Source organism: Myotis davidii, unplaced genomic scaffold (genome assembly GCF_000327345.1).
Source record: "Myotis davidii unplaced genomic scaffold, ASM32734v1 scaffold1534, whole genome shotgun sequence".
In the NCBI taxonomy this organism is placed as follows: domain Eukaryota; kingdom Metazoa; phylum Chordata; class Mammalia; order Chiroptera; family Vespertilionidae; genus Myotis; species Myotis davidii.
In genome coordinates, this window is record NW_006285799.1 from 202,533 (window position 1) to 217,398 (window position 14,866).

At 35.3% G+C, this 14,866-nt stretch overlaps 2 protein-coding genes across 5 annotated transcripts in view; one reads left to right on the plus strand and one right to left on the minus strand.

The window, feature by feature from the left end:
- The window catches only part of KATNA1 (katanin p60 (ATPase containing) subunit A 1), a 22,664-nt gene extending 19,525 nt beyond the window's left edge, over positions 1–3,139 (plus strand). For all 4 annotated transcript variants that reach the window (XM_006756880.2, XM_006756879.2, XM_006756878.2 and 1 more), the window contains 4 exons: positions 1,076–1,202; positions 1,700–1,834; positions 2,140–2,266; positions 2,776–3,139. In XM_006756880.2, the coding sequence (XP_006756943.1) occupies positions 1,076–1,202; positions 1,700–1,834; positions 2,140–2,266; positions 2,776–2,974 (588 nt within the window). In that variant the 3' untranslated portion in view covers positions 2,975–3,139. The remainder of the gene's footprint in view (positions 1–1,075; positions 1,203–1,699; positions 1,835–2,139; positions 2,267–2,775) is intronic.
- A 1,395-nt stretch (positions 3,140–4,534) lies between these two features.
- GINM1 (glycoprotein integral membrane 1) lies at positions 4,535–14,511 on the minus strand. Its single transcript, XM_006756881.2, has 7 exons — positions 14,398–14,511; positions 14,171–14,267; positions 11,239–11,390; positions 10,622–10,778; positions 9,736–9,869; positions 8,049–8,212; positions 4,535–5,225 (listed from the first exon to the last, which is right to left on the minus strand). The coding sequence occupies exons 1-7, from the start codon at positions 14,494–14,496 to the stop codon at positions 5,114–5,116; spliced, it is 915 nt and encodes a 304-aa protein (XP_006756944.1). The 5' UTR covers positions 14,497–14,511; the 3' UTR covers positions 4,535–5,113.
- Between the last annotated feature and the right edge of the window lie 355 nt (positions 14,512–14,866).

Here is a 14,866-nt window from a genome sequence, read left to right on the forward strand (position 1 = left end):
TCCAAATGACCATCAAATTGATGAATAGACTAAGAAACTGTTGTATGTCCATATGATAGGATATTATTTGGCTATAAAAAGAAATGGAGAATTGATGCATGCTACTACATTGGAACATTGAAAACATTGTGCTACGTGAAAGAAGCCAGACACAAAAGACCACAAATTGTATGATCCCATTTATTAGAAACTAGTGGCCCGGTGCACAAAATTCATGCAGGACCAGGGCCGGGGTGGGAGGTGTCCCTCAGCCTGGCCTGCACCCTCTCCAATCTGGGACCCCTCGGGGAATGTCCAACTGCTGATGAACATCAAAAACATTACGCTACGTGAAAGAAGTCAGACACAAAAGACCACACATTTTATGATCCCATTTATTAGAAATGTCCAGAATAGGCAAATCGATAGTGTAGAGACAGAAAACAAATTAGTGATTGCGAGTTGGGGGAAGGGAAATAGGGCTGTTTTTTGGGGGTGTGAAAATATTCTGGTGTTTGATAGTGGTGATTGTTACACAACATAGTGAATATACTAAATTGTACAATTTAAAGTGGTTTAAATGGTAAATTTTATATGAATTTTTATCTCAAACAGAAAATTTGGGCCATATAAATTTACTCTTCTATTTCACTACTTAAGAGGATTTTAAAAAGTACTTGTCAAATGAAAAATGGCAATTATAATTTCTTAGAGGGAGTCTATGTAATTTTACTTAAGATAATGATTCTCTTTAACCAATTTTTTTTCTAGAACTTTAGAACCCTTAACCAGTATCTGTGTTTTCCCACCAGTTATTAATATTTTTGTAGTACACAGGTTAATCCTGAATTTATATCACTCATAAGTATGTATCATTATGGTATTGAATGGCAAAAAAATTTGCCATATATTTTAGTAAGTAAGTCTGTATTAGAAACTATATTTTAGCTGTTCCAATTTTATCCTCTCCCCCAATATTAGGACAAGAGGGAAAGATACACAGTGTGGCAGACTCCTCAGCTGTTTTGTGGTTGCTAAACTATAAATTACTTTTAAAGGAAATAAAAACCTGGTGTTGCATGGTTTCTTTCTTTAGGCTCGATTTTATTCTCCAGCCACCATATTTATTGATGAGATTGATTCCATCTGTAGTCGCAGAGGGACTTCTGAAGAGCACGAAGCAAGCAGGAGGGTGAAAGCCGAGCTGCTGGTTCAGATGGATGGTAGGCATGTGTGTGTGCGTGAATTGACTAAGCTCTGCTTGGTGCTAGCCCTCCCAACTCCCGTGACTACAGGGGGCTGGAGTTTGACAGCATTACCTGGTGCACTGACAGTGGAGTCATGCCAGAAATGATGGCTCTTCACAGGCACCTGCTGGCATATATGCTGTTCTCTTATTTTTAGCCATGCAATTGAAATAAATGCAGATAAATTTGCCTGAGAGGGATATGTATGCTTTTGAAATTAAAAAAAAAAAAGGTATGTAGTTGAGCTAGTCTTTTGATTGAGTCCGTTTTGAGTCTTATTATTTGCATACTACAAGAACTTATTTTTCTTGGACTGAAGTTTACGTATGTACCAGTTTGTTTTAGAAGTTTTAAAGAGGCTTGACCATTATACTACTTTGTAATGTTGTGCTAAACATTTGATGATCTTTAAGTAGTTGAGCTTTATTTATATAACTGAGTATAATTTTACTCTCCCCTTACCCTTCTTTTAGGTGTTGGAGGTGCTTCTGAAAATGATGACCCTTCCAAAATGGTTATGGTTCTGGCAGCTACTAATTTTCCCTGGGATATTGATGAGGCTTTAAGACGACGTCTTGAAAAAAGAATCTATATTCCATTACCATCAGGTATCTTCATGTGAATCTTGTCAGAAAACTCATGTTAACTCTTAGTTTTTCTTAGAAATTTTAAAATTTGTTAACTTTCTTTCAAGAGACAAATGTGGCATGTTTTTCCTTATATTAACTGGCTTGGCTATATCTAGAGCCCGAAAGCTTTGATATTAGGAAATGTAAAATTCAGTGAGGAAATTTTTAAGCAAATGAGCTCTAAGAATTGGTAAACAACTTATCATACAAAGTGGACTTGAGGAAAAATAATACACTGTATTTATGTTGAAGACTTATATTTTTAAATTTGTTCCTACCATTAGCAAAAGGCAGGGAGGAGCTATTACGAATAAGTCTCCGTGAGCTGGAATTGGCTGATGATGTTGACCTTGCACGTATAGCAGAAAATATGGAAGGTTATTCAGGTGCGGACATTACCAACGTGTGCAGGTATGAATTATTTTGGAAGCATAGGTTTTTGTGGGTCTAAACTTATGACGTTTTCATGCCAAGTTAAGAAAAAGACACACTTTTTAGTCTACAAAGACATAAATTCTGGTATTTAGTTAGTGTTAGCAGGTGCTAGTAAGATACCGGTATATCTTACAGATCAAGTTTACAGTTCATTTGAAAACTACAAGTTCAAGAAGCTAATGTTACAACGAAGAGTGTAAAATAGAAAATCTGTAATTGTCTTGGATTAAATAATGTTGGTGCAGTTGTTTAGTATACTGTCATGAAGGAAACAGAATTGTGAAATAAATTAATAAATGTGACTGCTATTAAGAATAAAATTTGGTGAAAGAGGCGCTTGAATCCAAAAGTTTTTCCTTAAAAAAAAAAAGGCACGAAATACGAGGAGAAACCACCTTCCTGGACATGTAGGAAATATATTTTTCTAGCTAATAGGTTTTCACTCAATCAAAATATCAATTTTTCTAAAAAAATTTAAAACCTAGGGATGCATCCTTGATGGCAATGAGAAGGCGTATTGAAGGTTTGACCCCAGAAGAAATCCGAAATCTTTCAAGAGAAGAAATGCACATGCCCACAACTATGGAGGATTTTGAAATGGCTTTAAAAAAGGTTTCTAAGTCAGTATCTGCTGCAGACATTGAAAGATATGAGAAATGGATATTAGAATTTGGATCATGCTAATTCTCACATGTAAACTGTGAGAAACCTGCCTTAAGTGTTTGAATAATTAAATGTAGTATTTCATTGCACGGAGTGCTATATTTTTTTAAACTTTCATAATGGTAAGATTTTTTTTAAAAAACCGTATGATTCTGAATAAAGGCAATTTTTTAAAGCTGTAAGCAATTTGTTTTACTTTAGCATTGCCTGATTTCTTTCACTTACTACAAATGTTGTAATACAGTCTCTGTTACTTAGTTTGGAAAACTGTCTTTATATGCACTTGTAAGTATAGCATCTTCCACCTCCATGGCTGCTCTTTCTTCTAGGTGGTAAGACTGGCTCTAGTTCCTTGGGTGCCAGTGGGAAACTGAAAATTCCGGAACATTTTTACACAGTAGCCAATTGAAACATGAACCAAGCCCAGTGTATCTTCCAGCCTGTGTTATGGTACCTTCCCTCCATTTCCTGGGAGATCTTTAAAGATCCTTCATTTCACTATGCATTTAAAATGAAAAAACATGTATCTATATACAACCTTGCCTGACTTTATTCTGCCTACATAGGAGAGGCTGCACTACAGGGAAGTAGATACTTCTAAGCCTATGCTGCTCAGTGTATTCTAATGAAACTCATTCACTCAGGATACTAAGCATAATTAACGGTTGATGATGTAAGTAAAAGTGAAATACAAGTTAATGGTATAAAATTTTAAATAAGATTTCTATTTATGATTACTTGTAAAAAAACCAAAAAACTTATTGTATCATCCCAAACATAGAGAACAGAGCCCCAAGAAGCCTGAGTGCCTTGCTGTGGTCCCTCCCACTGGTAAGGAGAAAAGGCAGGATAGGGATCTACTGACTGCGAAGCCTGTCCGCTCCAATTGGCCATGTAGCCTTCTACATTGTTCTCACCACAGTCTACAAGCTTATGCTGAATGGATGAAATAAGACCCTGTCATCATTTGGAGTCAGAACTGGTCATTTCTAGCAACTTAGTGAGGAAGGACAGAAAATAAATAGTGTTGACCAACTGGATGACTTTAAGATCTACATTATATGCTATTATTTATTCTATAATATGGAGATAGCACATTTCACAGGGCTGTTATTCCTTATTAAAAACGGGCAAAATGAAGCATCACTCCTTTACTCTCTACTGCCATGCTTCTCCCATACATCCGTATCTATTTAGCCTAAACATAAAGTGGCTTTAAAAACTTGCCATAACTTTCTTGGACAATGTGTTTAAAATGATGGGTTGCAATAAAAATCTTACTGATAAAACAGAATAGAAGGTATCTATCACATGGAGTAAAGATAAGTACTGTATGAACTAGGTCACACTGTAAAATATAAGTCAATAGGGTAATGGTTAAAAAAAAAAAAAGAAAAAAAAAGGCCAAACATTACTGTATTATAACCAGCCCTATACTTAGAACCATAAGGTATATTCTAATTCCATGATACTGATGGTCCTTTTAACTGACTTGAATGTTGGTTTCAGCCAGTGTACGTGAAGCAGCTATTATACAGAAATAATTTGAGCTTGGGTAAAGTATTTCTGCCCAAAAGACTATTTTTTCCTCAAAAAACATTTATTTTAGAGTGAGAACATGTCACTATTATTTTTGAATCCTAGTGTATTCAAGGCAAGTGGTCTTGGTACAATGAAATCATGATACACCTCAGTGATTTTTATACTGAGTCACAGACAATATAAAGGCACATTTGACTGAATAAAAAAATAAGTGTTAAGTTCTTGAGTTTTTAAATTAGAATTTCATAAAGTGCTTTTCATAAAGTCTTATATATTATAGTAATTAAGTGGATATAACTTCCTTAACAAAGGCACCTTGTAAAGTATTGGCACATGGCATTTTGTTTTGCCCATTTTTTTTCCTTTTTGGTAATTTTAAAGTTTCTTCACTTGTCTTCTCTTCCACTTTGTTTAAAATTTCCTTAACAATTCATCATCTGAATAGCCAGCCCTGTTAAAGAATAAGGTGAACTTTAACTTGACATTTTAAAGGTCAAGTTTTAGGAGTTGAGCAATTTCTCTAGTGTGTAAACTGATTCTTAATGATTTAAAGAAACATTCAAGTGGCAAATTTAGAGCCAATAAACTAATTCAGAGTCCATGATTTGAGGTGGTGTTTCAAATACATATTTTATCTTCAAGGATTTCTGTTGTTTTCTCAGGACCATCTGCATATAAGTTGACAGCTGCCACAGGTATAATATTAACTTTATCCAACTGAAGAATTCCTCTGAAATATAAAAATTAAAATTGGTAGTAAGATAGGGCTACTTCAAGTTATAATGAAATATATACCTGGGGTTAGGTGCTTTGCTTCATTTTATCTAGTTTATAATGATTATACAAACTCTTGAGTCCAAAGTTCACTTTAAGCAAACTGAGAAAATAGAAAGGTCTAAGAGGAAGTTCCTTACTTGGTACTATAGGAAAGGAAAGGATTAAGAATAGATCTCCAAGACAGGTAGGTAGAGCCCTAGACTTGCACAAGCTGGGCAAAAAGACTAGGCCCAAGCAGCTTTCTAAACAATACTCACTGCTTGAATGGAACCTTAAATCTTTAGACAGCATTTCTCCTTTTGCTACTATCATCCCTGACCAGAGGGGAGATATTTGCATTGGATCCAAGACCTGTACTGCAAGTTCAATATCATCCAAATCAAACCATCAACAGAAGTTAGTTTATAAAACTGAACAAGCTGATTATAAAGTTCATAGGAGAGAAACTGCAAGAACTGCTGTATCAATTTTTTGGACAGAACAGTGGAGAGAAGAAACAGCTGCCCTAAACAGCTAACAAAGATTTTATTGAAATATAATAATTACAGGGACTGAGGGGGGACAAGGGGAGGAATATGGGGGACATCTGTAATATTATCAACAATAAATAAAAAATAAGAGAATGCAGAATTGTAAGAACAAAGAAAAAAACCATCATAACAAAACTGCCATGGTCATAGGAATAGTTAAATAGATCAACGGAAGAAGAGAGTCCAGAAACAAGACTAATGTATACTGGAATTTAGTTCATAGTAAGTTAACAGTCCAAGTAATGGGCAAGTTACTACTCTAGCTTAAACTATACACAAAAGTGATGATAAATAAGTTTTAAGAAAACATGATTTTTTAAGATAGGAAAGGTCTACTTAAGAACATTAAAAACCTTAGAAGTCATAAAGGAAAAACATGAATTGCTTTCACTCCAAATGTAAAACTTCCATATGATATAGGATACCATACACAAGAGCAAAAGACAAATTGTAGTCTGGGATAAAAAAAAAGTATTTCTGCAATACATGTTATGGATGTATAACAGACAAAGGAGCCCCTACATATTAATGATTATAAAAGGCAATGCAATTGAAAAAACAGGCAAATGCTATAAACAGACATCTCAGGAGGAAAGAATGATTATAAAAGGCAATGCAATTGGAAAAAATAGGCAAATGCTATAAACAGACATCACAGGAGGAATATATATAGATATATATAGCTAATTATAAAGATGCTAGATTTAGCTACACCTAGACTAGCAAAGATGCTATTAAGAAAATGCAGCCTGGCCAGTGTGGCTCAGTGGTTGAGTGTCCACCTATGATCCAGAAGGTCACAGTTCAATTACTGGTCATGCCCGGGTTAGGGCATGATCCCCAGTAGGGGGCATGAATGAGACAGCCGATCAAAGATATTAATCATTGATATTTCTAATTTTTGTTGTTAATCCTCACCCAAGGATATTGTTCCATTGATTTTTAGGGAGAGTGGAAGAGAGGGAAAGACAGAGAAACATCGATGTGAGAGAAACACATTGATTGGTTGCCTCCTACATGCCCCCTGACCAGGGCCCAGGCCTGGGAGGAGCTTTCAACCAAGGCACGTGCCCTTGACCAGAATCGAACTCGGGACCCTTTGGTCTGCAGGTCAGTGCTCTATCCACTGAGCCCAAACTGGCTAGAGCTCATTGATGTTTCTCTCTCCCCGTCTCCCTTCCTCTCTGAAATCAATAAAAATATTTTTTTTTAAAAAAGAGGAAAATGTAAATTAAAATGGGTTATATTTTTGGCCACACAGCAAAAACTATTACCAGTGTTGAGGAAATGTTAATTACATATACTCTTTCATCCAGTAATTTTATTTTTAGGAATCTATTCCACATAAATATACATGTGTAAAGATATATACATACATTAACAAATGAACACTACAGCATTATTGGAACTAACATGAATGAAAGAAGATATTTGCCGATGATACATCTGATAAGGGGTTAATATCCAAAATACATTAAAGTATTCATAGAGCTTAACACCAAAAAAACCCCACCAAAACCCAAAGACTCTGATTAAAAAAATGGGCAGAGGATCTGAACAGACTTTTCTCCAAAGGGGACATACAGATAGTAAATAGACTTATGAAAAGATGCTCAATATCACTAGTCAGAGAAATGCAAAATGAGATATCACCTCACACTTGATAGAATGGCTATCATCAATAACTCAACAAACAGGTGTAGATGAGGCGGTGGAGAAAAGGGAACTCCTCGTGCACTGTTAGTGGGGATGTAAACTGGTACAGCCACTACGGAGAACAGCATGGAGGTTCCTCAAAAATTTACAAGTAGAATTACCATATGACCCAGCAATTCCACTTCTGGGTATTTATCCAAAGAGCTCCAAAACACAAATTCAAAAAGATATATGCTTCCCTATGTTCCTTGCTGCAGTATTTATAGTAGCCAAGATATGGAAGCAACCTGGTGTCCACGGATTAAGAAGTGGTGCATATCTACAATGGCCATTTAGTCTTTATCAATATAACAGAACTGGCAGTTAATAACTATCTATGGTGTCAGGTGGGTACTGGACTTACTAGGAGGATCACCTTGCAAGTTATATAAAGTCTAATCATTATGCCGTACACCTGAAACTAATATAATACTGAATGTCAACTGTAATTGAAAAATACAAAATTTTTAAAAAGCAAAAAATATAAAGTAACTACAACCCAGTTATTAATCACTAAAAATACTCATGTTTCAAAAGGAAAAAATACTTACTTGTATTCACAAACTGGGAAAAGCACCTTTAAGATGGTTATTACCACAGCTGCTCCTATAATTCCAACCACCATGATGTTCAAAAACATAAAGAATACCGGGAAAACACTGTTCCAGAACCTGCACAGATCTTTTCTGAACTTTTCCATCCACTGACACATCACCTAAAAAAAGACTTTTGATTACATATGCAAGATTCATTTGACTTCTAAGAAACTTTAAAAATCAAATTCTAGTTTTGGGGTGATAATATTCTGTATCTTGATTGTGGTAGTGGTTACATGGATGTCTACACTTGTCAAAACTGTTCTTTTTAATGAGTGCATTTCATTTTAAAACAGTGAAGTTATTTATAATTTTAAATATTAAAATTCTAAGACACAGAAATATTACTATCCTTTACAATTACAGTGGGGCTTTGACTTACGAGTGTCCCGACTAACGAGTTTTTTGAGATACCAGCTGTCTCTCGGCCGATTTTTTGCAATGAGTTGGTAGAGTAATTTGAGTTACCGAGCTCCTTAATGAGCTCGGTCTCAGAACGAATTAAACTCGTAAGTCAAGGCCCCACTGTATACTGTTCTCTAACTATATACCAAGTGAAAATAATTGCTAAATAACCAGAGGTTAGGCTAGTCTACTTTATACAAAATGCACTGGAGTCAACTATGTGTTTCCAATAGTTGGAGGACAAGAAAAGGAAAAGAGAAAAGGAAAGAGAATCACAGTACTAGCTCCTGGAACACATGGGGAATTTGCTGTGTGTAAAATATGTTGCTATAGTAAACAGAGGAAAGATACTTAGGCAGCACCCAATGGCCTGGGCTTTGAAAGCAGTCTGTTCTTGGGCTATCCTGTTCTGAGGGAAGCGAGGTAGGCAGAGTAAAGATACTACATACGAGTTCAGGCAGCAAAAGGTGACCTGGGTTTTTTCAGCAACCCCAATCCTGAGTGAGAACTTTCAATAATCATCTCTGGAATCCTAAGACTAACCAAAGACCTGCTCATTTAAATGGAAATTATTTTGAGTAAAGGACCTAGCCCATATATACAGAGATATCAGGATACTCTCTCTGAACCCTGAATATTTCCCAATCAGCAGTAGACTGTCATACGTAATATGTGAGTACTTAGTAGGTGCCAATGCATATTTACAGCTGTACCCATTTATTAATCCTTTCAGCAGCCACATCACATAGGCATGTTTACAGACTTAAGTGGTGTCCCACTGCACAGATAAACAGAGACCAGGCTTGTTGAAGATCACACAACTGGTAAGTGGCAGGCAGAACCAGAATGCAAACCTAGGCAGTCTGACTCCAGAAAGTGCACTCTTACCCAAGTGTGCTCAGTCACTGTGCAAGATGCTGAGGGCACCACGCTTGTGTGTGCAGCAAGGTGGGAGTCATAAAATAACAGACAAATGGGGATGTGAGACAGACCGGAACTGAAAATCCAAAACAAAACAAAATCCAGTGCTTTGATAATCATTATCTGACTACATTATTACTAAATGAAACTTGAAAAAGAAAAACAAATACCTAAAAATACCACATTAAAACAGTTATGAGTTCATTATTAACACTGTCCCATGGTTCCAAACCACATGCTTTTCATCTCATTATGCTCTTTTCTTAAAAACCATAAATGTTTATAATGTGGAGATAATCCAAAATACCTAATTTACCTTATAGGAAGATGGAGCCTCTGCTCTGAGAGGAGTTTCAGGTAATTTGCCAGGTAAAGCATCGCCATCTACGGTGGTTTCCACATTCCTGATAAGATACTGGCTGGTGGTCTGTAGTGAACTAACACTTTCTACTGAGGAGGAAGAGCCAAGTTACCAAAATGCTAGGCGCATGCTGGTGTCTCTCCTACCAGTCCTAAGATTGCTATGCCGATAACATTTAGATAGCAAGAATATAAATCTTTCCATGGGAGAAAAAATAAACATATTTGGTTACTCAGATTTAAATGCAAGAAAGGAGCCATAAACTAAGACCATTAAAAGGAAACTATAGCAGTTATGATTCTGTCACATAGTCAAATTTTCAAAAGTTCCATTTCGCCCTAACCGGTTTGGCTCAGTGGATAGAGCATCGGCCTGCGGACTCAAGGGTCCCAGGTTCGATTCCGGTCAAGGGCATGTACCTTGGTTTCGGGCACATCCCTAGTAGGGGGTGTGCAAGAGGCAGTGATCGATGTTTCTCTATCATCGATGTTTCTAACTCTCTATCCTTCTCCCCTCCTCTCTGTAAAAAATCAATAAAATATATTTTAAAAAAAGAAGTTCCATTTCATTGGGAAAAATGAATGCTTCTTCCTTTAAATGAATGATAATCTTATTACATGTTATATGATGATTACCCAGAGTAAGAGTTGATAATTACAGTAAAATATCTCTATACAATCAGCATTGATAATACTCTATTAAGACTTAAAACAGAGTCCTCAAATGGATATACAAAGTAATGCATGTTATAAAGCATTTCTGAAAGAAGCTTATTTCAAACATTTTAACTATGATTTAAAAGCTACCAACTAAAGAAATCAATAATGGCCTTTTAAAGTACCTTTTTTGGAAAGGTTGGGAAGGGTAAATAAAATGTCATCATCTCTGGAAATGGAATACAGCATGCTTTTTTCCAAAGGTAGCGTGTAGTTTGTATGTCTGAGTATTCCCTGGTTCTTAACTAAAAGATCAATTTCAGTAACATCCTTTTGTTGAACCTATTAAAAAAGAAAAAAGCAATTACTCTTTATTTTAATGGTACAATCCCCTAAGAATTTAAAACTGAAATTTCCCTCCTAATTTCTGTAACTAAGAAACTTGTCATATTCGCACAATTTCTTTTTATTGCCCCCCCCATTCTGAAGCATTTAATTTGCAACTTTAATCATACTCCTGTGTGCTGTAGCACTCATTAATATCTGCTTGCTTTCAGTTCTATTTCATTAACTTAGAGAGACTTAGCCAGAGGCAATGGTAGCAGTTATGAACCAAATTCAATCTCTTTACTTACTTGTAAATGCTAAAACAAATAAAAAATTCTAACTAAATATAGGCAACATTAAGGGTACCTTTCATCATATGAAGTCAGAAATAAATAATAAAATAATTGAACACATGCATAAAAACTAGCACAAATCTTTACAATTTAGTTCCCGATTAATAAGCATATTATCTTACTTGTTTTCCATCAATCTCTACTACCTCTTCTTGAATGACAATTAGTCGCAAACTGGAACCAGATGTCATAGGCCACTCTCGAACTAAAATCCTTACACTGATAATTCCAAAATATTCTTTTTCATTCAAATTTTCTAGATTTTCATTCTTCACTATATAAAAAAAAAGTGACAGCTTTGAACAAAAAAATGACTATAAATCTGCTACTGAATTTGATTATTTTGATGACATTTACATGGAACAAGATAGTTGTAAGCTGATTTCTTAGGCTCTCTTCATCTCTGACCTTACTGATATTTCAGATTTATGAAAACAAAGACGACCTGGAGGATCATTACAATGCTTACAGTCATTTGAAAGGGAAAACTGCTTGATGGTCTGTAGATTTTGTAGGGAACACCACACTGGCAACATCCTTCGTAACTAACATGGCATAACTATTTACAAAGCAGGTCAGAAGAACAGTCAATGCCATGTGCAAAGTAAGCACATGCATGCATTCATTCACTCACAAAATCCAGTAATAGAGATATTTTAAATGCAGTGGTTTAAATTGATTCTGTGCCGTTAGAGGGCTATTCCCTTTATCTGGAATGCTTTGTACTTCTCACTCTCCCCCAAACACATTTTAAATATTTTAAATGCAGACCCAGTGGTTTAAATTGATTGTGTGCCTTTAGAGGGCTATTCCCTTTATCTGTATTGCTCTGTACTTCTCACTCTCCCCCAAACACATTTTAAAAATAAATTCCAACTTAGGAAATTTAGCACTGTATCCCTACAATGCTGAGTTCATACCTTTTCTGATTTTTAAAGCACTAATGGTAGCTCTTTGCTTATAAACCTGCCTCCGGGACTAGGCTGAATTCCTTGGGAGTATACATCAAGCTTTTCGTTCTATAGCTTTTGTTAAACAGTGACTCCATTCACAATTATAAACACTTAATTTAAAGTAAATATAAATGTTCAAACACCTGGTCTGGTTCTAAATTCTAACTATGCATCAGAAACACCTAGAACAATATAGATAACAGAGCCTTACCTCAATCTTAATAAATCAAAATCTCTAGATGGTATAGACCAGCCGTGGGCAAACTACGGCTTGCGGGCCGGATCCGGCCCGTTTGAAATGAATAAAACTAAAAAAAAAAAAAGACTGTACCCTTTTATGTAATGATGTTTACTTTGAATTTATATTAGTTCACACAAACACTCCATCCATGCTTTTCTTCCAGCCCTCCGGTCCAGTTTAAGAACCCATTGTGGCCCTCGAGTCAAAAAGTTTGCCCACCCCTGGTATAGACCCACTTTTGTAAATTTTTTAAATAGGTGCAGACATTTCTATTGAGAACCTGGCATTTTAGCTCAATCTGACTAAGTCTTCATAAAACTGTTCCTCGTTGACTTTGCTGTTTCATTTGTTGCAAAGATAATGGCCCCAAACTTCTCAAAACTGACAAAAGACATTAAGTCCCAGATTTAAAAACCCACACTTGAGCACATCATAGTAAAACTACTGAAAATCAAAGACAAAGAAAAAAAATCTTTAAAGCAACCAGAAAAAAACAGAAAAACAATATTCTCAATGGACCAATGACACACTGATTCTCAGCAGAAATTACAGATGACAAACAAAAGCTTACATAATTCATTGCTAACAAATCTGCACTAAAAATATAGTAAGGGTAATATTCTCAATGGACCAATGACAAACTGATTCTCAGCAGAAATTACAGAAGATGACAAACAAAAGCTTACATAATTCACTGCTAACAAATCTGCACTAAAAATATAGTAAGGGGAATTCTTTAGGCCAGTGGTCGGCAAACTGCGGCTTGCGAGCCACATGCAGCTCTTTGGCCCCTTGAGTGTGGCCACGAAGTTTCAATCGCACTGTACATGCACACCCGCACGTGGTATTTTGTGGAAGAGCCACACTCAAGGGGCCGCAGTTTGCCGACCACTGCTTTAGGCAAAGGGAAAATTGCCCCAGAGAGGAACACAGAGATTCAGGAAGGAATGAGCAATGGAAAGGGTAACTGTGAGGGCAAACATAAATGAGTACTGGACCATAGGAAACAACAACATAATGATGATGTACACAGAGTTAAAATGCATGACAACACAAAACCAGAGAGAGAATAAATGGAATTTAAGTGTTCTAAGATTCTTGCATTGTTTGGGAAATGAGAAAAGTACTAGTTTATTGATCTCAAGGGTAACCATTAAAAGAACAGTAAATTAATATAAAAACCAAGCATATGAAGAAGAATGATGAAAACACCCCCAAAATATTTGGAAATTAAACAATCTATTTCTGAACCGATTTATACAACAAGAAAATATCAAAACAAATAATTTAAAAGACACTACAAACTAAATGATAATAAAAATTTATAACAAGTACAGGCTATGAGTGCTCAGAGAAAAATTTACTGTCTTAAATGCATACATTTAAATATACATATTTCTCATATTTTTTATTTCATTCAAATAATATGGTACATATTCCAATGTAACAAATTTTGTCTTTCAACAACTCAAAAAATTTAAAAGTTAAAAGGAAAAATGGTATGCAGGCACAGGAGTAGAAGAAAGTGAAAACTAAAGAATCAGACAATTTTTCTTTTTCACAAATGTGAAAAGCCACTTTCCCGGGATTTTGCCTCTTGCTTATAAATCTCCATTTACTACCTCTATGGACATTCTTATATGCTATCAACCTACTACAAATGCAGTTCCATCAATGCCAATCTCATGAGAAAATGTGAATATACAGAAATAACCAATGTAAATTGAAAACAGTGTTAAAACATTAGTAATAATGTAAATTATTAATTAAAAATGAAAATATATAACATCAAAGAACTGATTTACTAATTTACAATTATTAAAAACAGCAAAATTATGGAAATAATTTAGTAGTACTCACCTATCAAAGTCTGACAGCTTATTCGGGTTACACCACTATTTACAGGGAAGTCATTTACATATACCTGTCCACTCTCATAGGTTATGTTAAGAACAACCTTAAAATAAAGCAGCATATACATATGGTTTATAAATGACAACTCTTCATATAAAAATACATTATCTAAATTAAAATAGGCTACATAATATTTAGCTAAGTGATATTAAAAACAATCAAAGGAGACAAACCTGTTCTTTAGATACCTCCCCATCATCTTTCAGGGCAGTTACATTAATTCTTATGCTGTCCTGAAAATCAAATATGATATAAATTGAATATGTTTGCATTTCACAAACTGAAATTAACTGTTCTTTCCCCCTCCCTCAATTATACTTATGGTATAATCACTTATGATAACATTAAAAGAACACTTGTAAAAAGTTGTTGTTTTTTTCTTTGCTTAATCCCTTCACCTTTTTCACTCTGCCCTCAACCCCCTCCCCTCTGACAGCCTACTGAGGATGATGCTGACTGTGGGTTTGTGATATATAGCCTTTATTACACAGAAGTATGTTCCCTCTATTCCCACTTTGCTGATAGTTTTTATCATAAATGGGTGTTGGATTTCATCAAAAGCTGTTTCCTCATCTATTGATATGATCATGTGATTTTTATCCTTCATTTTGTTTATGTGATGTTATTACGTTTATTGATTTG